At 37.6% G+C, this 16,221-nt stretch overlaps 1 protein-coding gene across 2 annotated transcripts; it reads left to right on the top strand.

Moving 5' to 3' along the window:
* Positions 1-1,786: 1,786 nt before the first annotated feature.
* On the top strand, positions 1,787-11,833 carry LOC139935262 (UDP-glucuronosyltransferase 2C1-like). 2 transcript variants are annotated; one of them, XM_071929772.1, is made up of 4 exons: positions 1,787-2,806; positions 6,759-6,978; positions 9,471-9,690; positions 10,119-11,833. In XM_071929772.1, exons 1-4 carry the CDS (start codon positions 1,877-1,879, stop codon positions 10,396-10,398), a joined length of 1,650 nt encoding a protein of 549 aa, XP_071785873.1. In that variant the 5' UTR covers positions 1,787-1,876; the 3' UTR covers positions 10,399-11,833. The 2 variants fall into 2 exon arrangements, with proteins under 2 accessions (XP_071785873.1, XP_071785872.1); XM_071929771.1 differs by lacking the exon at positions 1,787-2,806 and adding an exon at positions 5,119-6,481.
* Positions 11,834-16,221: the final 4,388 nt, after the last annotated feature.

The following is a 16,221-nucleotide window of genomic DNA, read 5'->3' as shown; positions in this document are numbered from 1 at the left end:
GACAATATTATCATGAATGATGAATAAATACAGTTTCCTTTGTGTTTATTAATGAGCGTTTTGTTGGGGTAAGAGCTAAATTACTTCACCATCATTAGCTTCATTAGCTTAATAATGACTATCGAGGATTCTTTTGGTGTTCCTTTTTTCTACAAACACAAGCTAGCAAGGTTTCCTCCTACCACATACAGTATATCGATAGGCGGCTGGGCGGTCCAGTGGCTAAATGGTTATCCACAGGTTTTTACTGCTTTTTATTTAAAGAGTGATTACCAAAACGTATACCTTCCTTTGAAATCAGATGACAATTGTTGGCCTGATTATTTTTTTTTAATTTCCAAACTTCAACATATCCTTCAAAATCCCATAATCATAGAGCTGCTGAAGCACAAAAAGTAGCTAACCACAACAACATTATGCTTAGCAGACTATAAGGTTACCAACCAATGTCACACGTACAATATGTGACCGGTATCATGCTTTTTCTGCTTAGCATGAACATGGGTCATGGTTAAAATCTACAAAACACGACTGACAATGTTTGCTATACCCTCACTTCTGGATTTCAGACTTAATCAAGGTTGAAGACAAAATTATCAAAGCTCAATAATAATCATCCATGCATGATTTTATCGGTAGAGGAAGTATGGTTAGTGTGAGGATTTGATTGCCTGTGGTATGATGTATGGGTATGGATTTAGTGCTGGAATACATATTCATGTATTTGTTATCCAGGAATTATTTACTGGTACTGAAGTAGGCAATTATAAAAAGTGATATTTCAGACCGAACTTAATTTAATTTTTGACGACTAAAAAAACAACCTAATAATAAGATATTTCTTCGGAAAGGAAGAGCGAAATCATACATGTAGCCTGCAGAGAAAGTTTCTGAATAGGGAAGACAGTGTAGCCACAAAGACAGTTCTGATGTTTTTTTCCCACCAGGACATGGGTGCGCCAAACAACATTGTTTCAGATATGTAATGGTTTAAGTGCAAACATTGGAAAATGAAGAACACTTTTATGGTACAGGCTATTCTGAAACCATTGGAGGTGTGTTTTTGTTTTGAACGAACAAAATCGGACTGAAAAGATAGGGAAGGGCGTTGGATGAGTGGTGGTGGGGGGGGGGGGGGGGTTGGAAATAAGTGTGGTAAGGAACAGCATACATCTTCCATGACGTTTACTACACGACGTATGCCAAGAAACATTCCAAGCAAGATGTTGTATCTTCTCATAACGTGGGATATGTCATATATGTGATGTTAATTGCGGAAAATTTAATGCCGGCATGTTTTATTTATGAAAAGTGCAAGAAGCGCGAGGTCGCAAAATCGAGTCGTGGACAATTTATTACTTCTTTCTCGAAAATTACGTAAAACTTCAGAGGGAGCCGTTTCTCACAATGTTTTATACTATCAACACTCAACAGCTCCCCATTACTCGTAACCGAGAACTGTTTTACGCTGATAATTATTCTGAGCAATAGTGCCCACTGCATTTATAAAACTGGAGGAAAGGAAATGTGCTGCTGCAAGGGCGAGCGTTTGTAATTCTCCATTGATGAATATTCAAGGCCATACCGCCAACTCTCGAGGCCAATGCCAACAACGGATTCACTATCTGGTTTAGGCGATTACGACTACGAAGTGATTTTTATTCTAAAGAAGTGCTGGTTGGTGCGCCCTGTGTTGCCTCTTACCATGGAGCAATAAACTACTCCATGCTCTCACGCGAGCTCTGCATCAACCTATAAAGATGCTTGCTGGAAAGGTTCAACATACCCTTATATAGAAGGCTATAAATTGTAAAGTTTTGCGTACTACAGTATCCAGAGAGTTTGCCATTGCTCGATTGGATTCCGAATAGTAAACATGGCCCGTGCAGTATTGACTGCCATCCTCCTGTGGATTTGTCTGATACAGTACGTCCAGGCCGGGAAGATTCTCATGTCTGCTGGTGTAGACACCACCCATTACTTGTTCAGCTCCAAGATAGGTCGGGAGTTAGTACGGCGGGGGAACGACGTCACTTTCCTTCTCAGTAGTTCATATAGCCACCGTTTGAATAGCAGCGACACCGAGTGGTTTAAGTTCCAGGTCTATGACTCCCCGTACACGTATGGGGAAATACGCAACATGACACATCGGTTTGGTTTGGAGGCGCTAAACGGTACGTATCAGAAGACTACCGACTACTCCAAGATCCTGATGCGGTTAATTTGTGGTGGCAAGTCCGAACAGACCGAAGAGGAGAGGCAGGAACAGTTGAAACCAACAAAACCCATGTCCAAGTATCTAGCTCACGAATGCAACGCCCTCCTCGGCGACGATGAGACCATGGAAAGACTTCGAGGCCTCAACTTTGACCTCATGACCTTTGACATCATCAATCCTTGTATGGCCCTTGTCGCCCAGAAGTTGTCCCTGCGGTATGCGATCATCACAGCGGCGCCATTGGTAAATGGCTTCCACGATCGCTGGTTTGACGTCCCCTCTAACCCCGCCTACATCCCACTGGTAATGAGTCCCTCCGGAGATTCCATGGCGTTCATGGAGAGGTTTCGGAATACCGTCACGTGGTTCGTGATGTCTGCAGTTGTGGATCACTTCACGTTCCGGCCGTACGAGGAGCTCCGGATCAAGTACAACATCCGGCCGGATTTGACTATGCCAGACATCATACGTGCTGCGGAGATATGGATTTCTAATACGCATTTTGCGATGGAATACGCGAGACCAATAATGCCTAATATGATCATGGTAGGAGGCTTATCAGCAGACGAATCTAAACCTCTGGATCGGGTAAGTATATTATAGAACAGTTTTGTTGCATTTCTCACACATCTTTTAAATTCAAAGAAAATGTGTGACCATTATGAACCCTAAACCTGTCATAATTTATAAGGATCCAGATCTTCCATTCGTATCAGCGAGGTGTGGGTTCGGGTCCCCATCCGTGACACTTGTGTCCTTAAGCAAGACACTTAACCATTGCTTCGTCCTTCGGATGGGACGTAAAGCCGTTGGTCCCATGTGTTGTGTAACGCATGTAAAAGAACCCAGTGCACTTATCGAAAAGGGATGGGATACGCCCCGGTGTTCCTGGGTGTGGCTGCTTAATGCGCCGTAGCACCTTGTAAACCCTTATAAGGTGCTAACTAGTTGGGTCTCAAAATTCATCAAAACCTATCTTTCGTGAAGTTTGTATATACCCAGCGCCTTGAGTACCTTGTTTGGTAGATACGTGCGCTATATAAGACTTCGAAATTATTATTATTATTATTATTATTATTATTATTATTATTATTATTATTATTATTATTATTATTATTATTATTATTATTATTATTATTATTATTATTATTATTATTATTATTATTATTATTATTATTATTATTATTATTATTATTATTATTATTATTATTATTATTATTATTATTATTATTATTATTATTATTATTATTATTATTATTATTATTATTATTATTATTATTATTATTATTATTATTATTATTATTATTATTATTATTATTATTATTATTATTATTATTATTGTTGTTGTTGTTGTTGTTGTTGTTGTTGTTGTTGTTGTTGTTGTTATTATTATTATTATTATTATTATTATTATTATTATTATTATTATTATTATTATTATTATTATTATTATTATTATTATTATTATTATTATTATTATTATTATTATTATTATTATTATTATTATTATTATTATTATTATTATTATTATTATTATTATTATTATTATTATTATTATTATTATTATTATTATTATTATTATTATTGCACTGGGGTAAATGCCAAATGTGAGTGAGTGAGTAGACAAATTTGCATAACGGTGATGGGTCCGTCTTCTTATTTTTCATGGCAAAATTCTCACTAACTCTTGTCCCGAGAATGGAAAGGCACAGGTTGGGGGATGCAAGCCGCGCAAAAGTTGTCTGATTTTAGGTGATGGGACTGGAGATAAAAGGACCCTCACGGGACTGGGACCTGAGTCAATTACTATGTCACGCGGTCCCCAACATAAGGTGCGTTCGTTTAGCTTCCCTGGATCGACACCGCGGTGCTCACTCGGGTGAGCCCCTGATAACAAGAGCTAATCGAACGATCATTCTCGCACCACTCCACAAGCAGGGCACTGGGGGCTGACCCGGGTGAGCCCCTGGATTGACGTCAAAGCTATTCGAACGCACCGGGGGCAGACCGGGGCTGATCCAGGGTTGCTAAACAAACGCACCCATACAGGACGGGAGCACACTCGAGCGTGAGCTTTCGGACCACCGTGTTATTCTACTTCTACCTTCCGTCGTGTGTGCATACCGTTCCAAATATTAACGTGGGCTGAATTAGGATGCTTCAAAGTAGAGCGCTAGAAGTATAGTACGTATAGTTGGTAGACAGTTCGCCGTATGGGTGGTCAGAATCTCCGGGGGGGGGGGGCAGAATCTCCTGCCTCGCCGTCTATATTTGCTGAAATCTGCAGTAGAAATGGTTGGGGTATAGTAGAGCCGAAGACAGGATACCTGCTGGTGCGGGGAGCATCAACGGTTGGGTATCTGCTTGACGCTTCCTAGCCGAGTAGCCAAAGGTGGAAGAAGCAACAAAGCCAGAATATCCATCGGTGTTAGGGACAGAACAGACCGGGGATCAACCGGTACCAACGACAAAGAATCCCCGGACACTACACACTGTCGGTCGGTGCCTATGAGCCTCTGCTAGTCGGCACCATAGACAGGGGATCCGCCAGTGTCGCATGTAATTATGTCATCTATGCAATACTATCCGGAGGACATTATTGCATATGCAATGATGCTCGCCGGACGATTTTGCATGTGCAATCGTGTCCGCGCAGGTTTGTTTGACCTCACGTTTTTCAGAAATTTGGTTAGAAGCGTCCTGTAGAAAAACATTTTTACCATGTTTTAACGTGAGGTAAGAGACTCGTTATATTTTTGAATGTTTCCTATGGACTCCAGCGATTAGAAAACTGTAATATCCATTAAAATTTGAGATCATCCTTTTTGGCTGTTTAAGTACGTTTGTCTTCTGTCGATGCGCATTTTGTTTGTGCTAAGCTGTTTTAAGTAGCCTACCTGAAACTGGTCCGAGGTGACAGCCGTTCTCCAGGTGAGTGTTTTCTGGAATACTAACGTGCACGCACAGGAACAATGAACAACAGCTGGATGTAAATCTGCTGCCACTCTGCGTTCGAAAATTTCCATTGATGACCCTACCCTAAACTCTTCGACAAATCTCAACGAACAGACCCATACTTTGAGTTTTTTTTTTATACCGTTAGCTTTATCCGCTTGTGTTTATTTTATGAGAAGTTGCTGGTTGTCACGCCGCGTGTTTTTGCCTCTGGCTGGTTACATGTAATAATCGTGATAATATGCTGGTTCGGTTGTACATGCAAATGAGAGTCTTACAACATTATGCATTGATATTTTGAGTTAAGGCTAGGCCATAACTGCATACACCCGCATACATTAAGATCGCCATTGCTCAACTGGATCCAGAAAAGTAACAATGGCCCGTGTAGCATTTACGGCCATACTCCTGTGGCTTTGTCTGGCTCAGTACGTCCAGGCCGGGAAGATTCTCATGTCTGCCGGTGTAGACAGTACCCATTACTTGTTCAGCTCCAAGATAGGTCGGGAGTTAGTACGGCGGGGGAACGACGTCACTTTCCTTCTCAGTAGTTCATATACCCACCGTTTGAATAGCAGTGACACCGAGTGGTTTAAGTTCCAGGTCTATGACTCCCCGTACACGTACGAGGAAATACGCAACATGACGCATCGGTTAGGTTTGGAGGCGCTAAACGGTACGTATCAGAAGACTACCGACTACTTCAAGATCCTTGGGCGGGTAATTTTTGGCGCAAAGTCCGAACAGACCGAAGAGGAGAGGCAGGAACAGTTGAAACCAACAAAACCCATGTCCAAGTATCTAGCTCACGAATGCAACACCCTCCTCGGCGACGATGAGACCATGGACAGACTTCGAGGTCTCAACTTTGACCTCATGACCTTTGACATCATCAACCCTTGTATGGCCCTTGTCGCCCAGAAGTTGTCCCTGCGGTACGCGATCATCACAGCGACGCCAATGGTAAATGGCTTCCACGATCGCTGGTTTGACGTCCCCTCCAACCCCGCCTACATCCCACTGGTAATGAGTCCCTCCGGAGATTCCATGGCGTTCATGGAGAGGTTTCGGAATACCGTCACGTGGTTCATGGTGTCTGCAATCGTGGATCACTTCACGTTCCGGCCGTACGAGGAGCTCCGGATCAAGTACAACATCCGGCCGGATTTGACAATGCCAGACATCATACGTGCTGCGGAGATATGGATTTCTAATACGCATTTTGCGATGGAATACGCGAGACCGATAATGCCTAATACGATCATGGTGGGAGGCTTATCAGCAGACGAATCTAAACCTCTGGATCAGGTAAGTACATTGACCCCTTGCACGCACGTCACACACGGCGACTGTACCACGCTCACCATTTTGGTGGTCAGTAGGTTAACGTGTAAACGCCTCGTCGCCTAAAGTTCGCACCTAATGAACAACGCACTGTGACATTGCCCACCAAAAAGTGAGCATCCATGATTATTCTGATGATGAACAAACTTTGCTTTGTATTTAATTTACGGTATATAGATTGAGTTGTTACAATAGAGCAACGTCTCAAGCAAATTCCTTTTTGATAATTATCATTTTACAGGATTTGGATGAATTCTTCGAGGGATCTGGAGATGCCGGTGTTGTTATTTTCTCTTTGGGTTCCGTGGTTGAGGTCATGAGCGAGAGTCAGACAAATATCGTCGCCAGGGCAATGGCGCGACTTCCCCAGCGAGTACTTTGGAGAATTCACGGTCAGCCGCCCAAGAGTCTCGGTAGCAACACCAAGGTTGTAAAGTGGCTACCACAGAATGACGTTCTTGGTGAGTTCATCGTGGGTATGAATAGAATTACGCAAGCTGGTAGCAGATTTAGGGAACGCCCTATGTGAAGATTTTGTTTGACCTGGGTTGTAATAAACATTTCATCTTACGCTTGTCTAGCATCCGCCTCTACCGAATGTAATTTCCATTGGGAGTGGGATAGGGAAGTTGCTCCATGCTCTTATCACAATTGTTTTCTTCCTTTCTGTGCAAAAGGCCTCCTTTCAATGTTCTTTCTTGACTTTTGACACCTCACGTGTGAGTATGAACATCTCACGTGTGAGTATGAACATCTCACGTGTGAGTATGAACATCTCACGTGTGCGTTTAAACAGGCTCCAAAACAATGCTGCACGTATCATTTTCTTGAACCCAAATACACACACGCATCCACTCTTCTCAAACAATTACACTGGTTACCAGTTAAACAACGCATCACCTTCAAAACATCAGTGAACATGCACAAAGCACTCTCTAACGTACTTCCACAATACCTTACAGAGTCGCTAAATTTCAACAAACCTGGCCGGAGTGGGCTCCGCTCCAGCCAGAATCTAACAATCCCTCGCACACACAAAATGGCAGGGGACAGGTCCTTTGCAGTCGCTGGTCCCCGGTGCTGGAACGCCCTACCAAGTCATATTCGGAACACCAACACACTCCAGACATTCAAGAGTAAAGTAAAAACACATCTATTCTCATAATCGTCTTTTCCGTAGCACTCTTCCAGCGCATTGAATTTTGTAAAATGCGCTTTATAAGTCTTGTTTATTATTATTATTATTATTATTATTATTATTATTATTATTATTATTATTATTATTATTATTATTATTATTATTATTATTATTATTATTATTATTATTATTATTATTATTATTATTATTATTATTATTATTATTATTATTATTATTATTATTATTATTATTATTATTATTATTATTATTATTATTATTATTATTATTATTATTATTATTATTATTATTATTATTATTATTATTATTATTATTATTATTATTATTATTATTATTATTATTATTATTATTATTATTATTATTATTATTATTATTATTATTATTATTATTATTATTATTATTATTATTATTATTATTATTATTATTATTATTATTATTATTATTATTATTATTATTATTATTATTATTATTATTATTATTATTATTATTATTATTATTATTATTATTATTATTATTATTATTATTATTATTATTATTATTATTATTATTATTATTATTATTATTATTATTATTATTATTATTATTATTATTATTATTATTATTATTATTATTATTATTATTATTATTATTATTATTATTATTATTATTATTATTATTATTATTATTATTATTATTATTATTATTATTATTATTATTATTATTATTATTATTATTATTATTATTATTATTATTATTATTATTATTATTATTATTATTATTATTATTATTATTATTATTATTATTATTATTATTATTATTATTATTATTATTATTATTATTATTATTATTATTATTATTATTATTATTATTATTATTATTATTATTATTATTATTATTATTATTATTATTATTATTATTATTATTATTATTATTATTATTATTATTATTATTATTATTATTATTATTATTATTATTATTATTATTATTATTATTATTATTATTATTATTATTATTATTATTATTATTATTATTATTATTATTATTATTATTATTATTATTATTATTATTATTATTATTATTATTATTATTATTATTATTATTATTATTATTATTATTATTATTATTATTATTATTATTATTATTATTATTATTATTATTATTATTATTATTATTATTATTATTATTATTATTATTATTATTATTATTATTATTATTATTATTATTATTATTATTATTATTATTATTATTATTATTATTATTATTATTATTATTATTATTATTATTATTATTATTATTATTATTATTATTATTATTATTATTATTATTATTATTATTATTATTATTATTATTATTATTATTATTATTATTATTATTATTGTTATTATTATTCGGATCATCTCGCGTGTGAGTATGAAAGTATCACGTGTGAGTATGAAAATTTCACGCGTGAGTATGCACATCTCACGTGTGAGGATGCACATCTCACGCGTGAGTATGATCATATCCTGTGTGAGTATGACCATCTCACGTGTGAGTATGACCATCTCACGTGTGAGTATGAACATCTCACGTGTGAGTATGAACATCTCACGTGTGAGTATGACCATCTCACGTGTGAGTATGACCATCTCACGTGTGAGTATGACCATCTCACGTGTGAGTATGACCATCTCACGTGTGAGTATGAACATCTCACGTGTGAGTATGAACATCTCACGTGTGAGTATGATCATCTCACGTGTGAGTATGACCATCTCACGTGTGAGTATGAACCAGCAGTGGAAAAGGGTCACTCTCATTTAATATTTTGACTTCCAGGTCATCCCAAAACCAAGCTGTTGATTTATCACGGGGGCATCAATGGTATGATAGAAACCATGTACCACGGAGTCCCTGTTGTGGCCATACCACTGTTTGGTGAGCACAGTGACTGTGCAACGCGCCTTAAAAGACGAGGAATGACAGAGATTATCAGTATGGCAGACTTTACGGAGGACATGATCTATGAAACAGCCGTCCGCATCTTGAGCAATGACAGGTATATCTGTGTAACTTTATAAAGTAGCCTACATTTTGTGACTACAGGTACCACAATTAATCAGCTGATATCTTATCTCATACTTTTTGTTAATAGTAATAGGTGTAGCCTGACAGAAATAGGCGATGTATTTTGGGTTTAAGAAAGGAGTTGAAATGCATAAAAAACAGACTCTTAGCACTTCTGGGTCAGAAATAACCCCTATTCGAGGGGTCTGACTCATTTTGGGGGTACAATACAGCTGATTCAGAATCTGGCATTGGAACAGACCGATCCGAATATATTTTTCTATGACGTTTCAAAAGAAACCTTTTTAGAGTGATTTTTTTGAAACGTTCGCAAGAGGCATTGCAACAGAGTTGTCCCGATATATTGTTCTGTATTGACGATTTACACAAGCCACCTTTTCCCGTCTTATTACCTTTCAGTTACGCCGCCAACGCCAAACTTATGTCGGCCATTATGAAACACAACGCGGCCCCACAACTCCAAGTTGCTGCCCACTGGGTAGAACACGTGATGCTTCACGGGGGTGACTACTTCCGATCCAAAGCGGGTCAACTTACTACGGTCCAGTATTACCTAGTGGATGTCATAGCCGTCGCTGCGTCCATCATCATTGTAGTGGTTCTCACTTTGGGGTGTGCATGCCGTTTATTGTGTCGCCGATGCACGAATTCTGCCCAAGTGAAGATGAAGGCGTTCTAAAAAGAGGCTCATTTAGAGAAAGTTTAATGTCGACGTCGGTCCTTTTTGTGACAATTTCAGCTCGAAATCTTAACAATGGCCTCGAGTTGCTAAAAGCATTCCGCATAGCCCTGGCTGCCTTACACTTTCGTATTGGGAAGGTTTAGCTACACGTTCCGCGTGAACGTAAACGTGAACGTCAACAAATTGTGTCGTTAAAATCTCACGTTTTTAGCATACGTGAAGTTACCATTTTTCACGTCAGGTACGTACGTGCGCGCAGACGTCATACGTAAGCATGCAATAAGCCCAAAGTGACGACGTCTCCCAGAAACAATAAAAATAATTGACGTTCACGTTCACGTATTTGCTCGCGTAACGTGCAGCTAAACCTCGCCTGTGTACAGCACAGAGGAAGAGTCCTACACAGGGCTATCCGCGCTAATGTACCCAAATCTCAGACGAAGTATTTATTTTTCTACTAACGCGCCCCCGTACACGTCCAAATTGTATGTTAACCCGGGACTATTATACTACTCAGGGCACTTTGGCGCGTCCATGACGCAGTGATCGGGTTGGTGGTTTTGTCATAGATATAGAGGGTGGCATGTTTGTCTGACAGCCGGGTATTTTAAGCAAAAGTGACGTCATTAGTGCGGGGTACAATAAGTTGTGGTGGTGGTGATGGTGGGGATTCAGGTGTGCTCTATTTAATAAAAATTAATCACTTTGTTAATTCTAGAGGTAGTTTCGTGGTGGTTTAAAAACTAATGATAAATTTAGATTCTGCATAAATTTTGTGTAGGAGGTACATGTAGACAAATATTTTGGTCAATGTGAGCAATTGAATTTCATGTTTTCCATTTCCCTTATAAAAATTCAACGGCAAAACAGATGTTGCTTCGCGGTACGAGCGACGACCGGAAGCCTGTCTGATCAATCACCTCATGAAGAGTTTATACAGTGGACGTTTATGCTTGGTATCACCAATCCATCTTGCCTGTGCAAATCAGGACGGAAGATTAAGGTCAATAGACCTTTATCATGCTGCCTCCATCTTGGTCATGTTCCTCGTATCGAATAGCAATACTGCATGTTAATAATCATCTTACAATTAGGAACCAGACTAGTTTGTTCTTTCAGCCTCGGTTTGGTAACAGTTATATCAATGCGAGAAATCCAATATGGCTGCTCCGTGATAAAGATCTATTAAGGTCATGTAAACGCCTAAACGGCAAGAACAAATCATATCTAAGTGTACACGCATCCTGTCTTTTCAAAGAAATGTATGAAATCAGTTTTTGAAACGTGGCTTTTGAGAACAATCCACTGAGAGATATGGCAGCAGACGACGAGCGACTAAATGGTTGTCTTTCGAGGCTTCCTGATTCCAGGTCAATGCGTTAAACTTAATATGAAATACATGTGCAATAAAATGTCCAGGAAATTTCTCCAATTATATGTTCCCTTGCGTTATTATGAACTGCTGCTGTTTATGTGAGTTTACCTGCCAGTTAGCGACTGGCTAATTAATCGTTTCTTTAGTTAGTCTGTTTAATAATTCAGCAAACATTCCATATTCCCTGACTTCCAAAAGACACTTGATAAACATAGTGTAAAGTTTGAGTGGTCAGGTCAAGGTCGTTTCACCGCTGGATTTGTTTCCAACATATACTGGTCCGCTGTCTCATTTCCCATTGACTTGTTCACATTATGATCCTTACGGTCTGTCGTGCATAACAAGAATTTGTTTGACGGACCTGATCACAACCGTGAAAATATTCATTGGTCCGCCCCTGGAATGGTGAAATACAACATACCCCGGAAGACTGTGGGGTTGCTTCTTAGGGGTTAATATCTCAAGTGACTATATTGCGAAATGTAGGCCGGTAGGGTTTTAATTAAAACCAGATATGATATCTGGTCCTTGGAAAAAAGTTGGAATTATTATTGTATAAAAAGGGCTGACCTACACCGTGCACATTGCATGGTGTAGGCTTTAATATGCATTTCAGGCTATTTAGTCACATTTTTTCCCAGATTTTTTTCCAAGAGCAAAACAATCTGAATTCAGACTAAAGCAGGACGAATATACGTCCTAAATGGACTCTTGCGCACCTCTGAATCAGTGAAATTAAGCCTACTGATCAAATTCATCACAGAATTTACTTTCAAGTAAAACCATTTTTTTTTTTATACAAAATCTTCATTTTCTGCTAGTAGAAATTTTGAAATTTGGTTTGGTGTAAAAAAGTAAAATCCAGATTTCTGCTAGCAGAAAATAAAGATTTTGAAAAAATGGTTTTAAATATGGAGGACCAAAAGTGGACAACGCAATTTATAGTAAAAAATAATAGAACTTACTTTCAAGTAAAGCCATTTTTTCAAATCTTCATTTTCTGCTAGCAGATATTTTGAATTTACTTTTTGCCAGGACCGAAGTAAAATCCAATTTCTGCTAGAGTTAGAAATTTGGAAATTAAGTTTAATCCAAAAAGTAAAATCACAATTTCTGCTAGCGCAAATTTGGAAATTTGGGTTGTCAACTTTTCGACCGCAAGTCACTGGCAAAAAGTAAATTCCAAATTTCTGCAAGAAGAAAACGAAGATTTTGAAAAATTGTATAACTTGAAAGTAAATTCTCATTTTCTACAATCAAAAATTTGAAAATTGCGTAGTCCGCTTTTGGTCCTTCATAGATAGAGATACATACAAGGACAGTCACGATTAATAAGGATCATAAACTTGATTTTAAAAAGTGTCAAAACTTTTTGTGGCGCAGATTTACGCAAAACCCCCACAACATTAGGATGCTTCGTGTGGTGTACCCGTACAACGGGTGGTTATTTTAGGCGCTGAATGACCATACAACGTGCACACACAAAATACAACGTGCTCTAGATCTCTGTCAGATTTTTGAGTCAATGGTATTTCAAAGAGGAAACACCCGCTCTAACGAAAAATAGTTAAACTTTTACTTTTAATGGTCAGGAACCATGACAACAATTTAAAACGTTTCTTATAAAACACATAAGAATTGGTCACGTGATATATTGTCGGGATCCCGACAAAAATTAATTTTGAGCACTTTATTTCACTGCTGCTAACAATTGGCGGACTTTTTCGAGCAATGGCTCAAATGAAAGCTTGTAACTTTCTCGGCCCCCATCAAAATACCTATTGAATTTTAAATCAAAATTTTGGGGTCAAATCGGCCAAAAATCTGACATAGCATCTTTAATACGCAAGAAAGGTCCACACTTGTACGGTACAAAGTGTGTATAATGTGAACATACTTTTTCCATTCGGATGTGCACATAATTTGTCTCCCCAAACGTGGTGCCCCCGTCAAAAGGTCCCCTTGTATACGCTCCAAGTAGTGTGAATTGTGAAAACAACTTTTCCATTGAGATGTACGCAAATTTTGCCTCCCAAACCATCCGCACAGTGTACCCCGTACAGTGAGAGTTTATTATTGGGTGCTGAGTGATAGATACAACGCGTACAAATAACTCCGTAAAAAAGTCATTTATTGTACGGTACAAAGCATATTTCTTATATGAAATCTTTTTCCGTTGAGATGTGCACAAATTTGTCTCCCTACACGGCGGTTAGCTTCTGCATTGTGTACCCGTGTAATGAGGGTTATTATTGGACGCTGAGTGACCATACAACGTACAGTCATTATTACGCATAAAAGGTCCACGCTTGTACGGTACACAGTGTGTATGATGTGAATAATAACTTTTCCATTGTGATGCGCACAATGTTTTGTCGCCCTATTCCGCGGCACAGGGGGACAGTGTACTCGCAAAATATGTGATATTTTAGGCAGTGAGTGATTTGATTTATTGTAGGCGTTGTGCAAAAAATTTACTCGTAAAAAGGTCACCATATGTACGGTACAAAGCCCCACAATGAGAAAAATAACTTTTCCGTCAGGATGTGCACAAAATTTGTCTCCCTAACCGGTTTGCATGGTTCGTGCCCTGTACCCGTAAAATGAGGGTTATTTTAGGCACTGAGTGACCATACACCGTGCACACATCACCCCGCAGAAAAGGTCCTCACTTGTACGGTACAAAGGTTGTGTATTGGACACATAACTTTTCCATTCTGGTGTGTACAAGTTGGTCGCCTTCTTCACTGAGCGATTGCAGCAGAGTGTACCCATAAAATGAAGGTTATTTAAGACGCTGTGTGACTGTGCAACCTGCACACAATCACCCCGTAGAAAAAGGTCCCCACTTGTACGGTACAACGTGTGTGTGGGTTATGTAAAAACAACTTTTCCATAGTGGTGCGGAGCTATATGTACTTTACTTATATTATAGGTTTTCCCGGCCAATTTCAGCTAAAATCAATCAATTTCATTAGCATGCATTCAAATTCACGCATTTTCCCCTAATCCCCTCAAACCAGGGTTTCTTTTTAGCTCTTAATGCATTCAATTTCGTTTTCATGCACACACGTTCGCATTTTTCTCGTTCAGATTCGCTTCAGTCATTCTATTTCATTTATAGGTATTCAAGACTACACTTTGACCATTCTTAAATGGAATTTCTACTACATATTTACAATTGATGCATTCAAACTAAGACTCACCGAAGCGAACATGATTTTGCTGCTAGTTTGAGTTTTCTTTTTCATTTATGTGCAACGAATTTCAATTTCTTTGCATTCAAATTAAAGATGAGTTAGACCCCCTATGGCTTTATGACTTAACTAAGAATTTATAGCTCCTTTGCTAGCACATACATGTACTTGTCATTGGTAAGAGGTGTTTCCATGTACTTTACATTATTTACATCTTCTTTTTTTTTCTTAATTTAAATCATTGTTCCTTTTGCTTTGTTACCCTTAAAGTTAAAGCCTGAATCCGATAACTTTGAAATGAAAACTAAATCTTTTGCTTCATTCAGCCTTGAGATTTTGTTGCAATGTTGCTGTCTTTGTTTCTGCTTACTGCCGGTACATGTCAAGTTATAAAAGTTAACAAGTTTTTTTAAGGAACAAAAAGCTTAAAATTATAAAGGGTCGTTATAAAAATTTTAAAACAAATTAATCTCAATGTTATCTTGCAATGTGCCGACCACGGCGGGCAGCCATTGTTCGTTCAAAACCGTTGGGCTTAAACGTCAAACCGGTGTACAAATGAGTTACCCTGAAAGTATCTGATTTTATATAGGATAGCAACGAATCAGCACATAACATATAATTTGAATTTGAATGCAGACAGATGGAAAATGTTTGCCCATTAATGAAATTGAATGGTTGACCAGCTCTTGCTGCTGGCTTTAACGAAATTGAATGAGTCTTGCGGCCTGATGAAATTAAATGATTTTGTTTGACCAGTGAATGCTTAAAGACATGGACACTATTGGTAATTGTCAAAGACCACTCTTCTCACTTGGTGTATCTCAACATATGCATAAAATAACAAACCTTTGAAAATTTGAACTCAATCGGTCGTCGAAGTTGCGAGATAATAATTAAAGAAAAAACACCCTTGTCACACGAAGTTGTGTGCGTTTAGATGGTTGATTTCGAGACCTCAAGTTCTAAATTTGAGGTCTCGAAATCAATATCGTGGAAAATTACTTCTCTCTCCAAAACAATGTCACTTCAGAGGAAGCCGTTTCTCACAATGTTTCATACCATCAACCTCTCCCCATTTCTCGTTACCAAGTGAGGTTTTATGCTGATAATTATTTTGAGTAATTACCAATAGTGTCCACTGCCTTTAACTGTTGAAATTGAATAACTCCCTTTTGACTCTTGAATGCTGATTCAAAGTGCATTCATTTTCAAAACGAAAATGAATGAGCCAGGAGTTAAAATGAA

The sequence above is a fragment of the Asterias amurensis genome, chromosome 3 (genome assembly GCF_032118995.1).
Source record: "Asterias amurensis chromosome 3, ASM3211899v1".
NCBI lineage: Eukaryota > Metazoa > Echinodermata > Asteroidea > Forcipulatida > Asteriidae > Asterias > Asterias amurensis.
The sequence above is the reverse complement of the archived record's forward strand: the minus strand, read 5'-3'. Positions and strand labels throughout refer to the sequence as shown.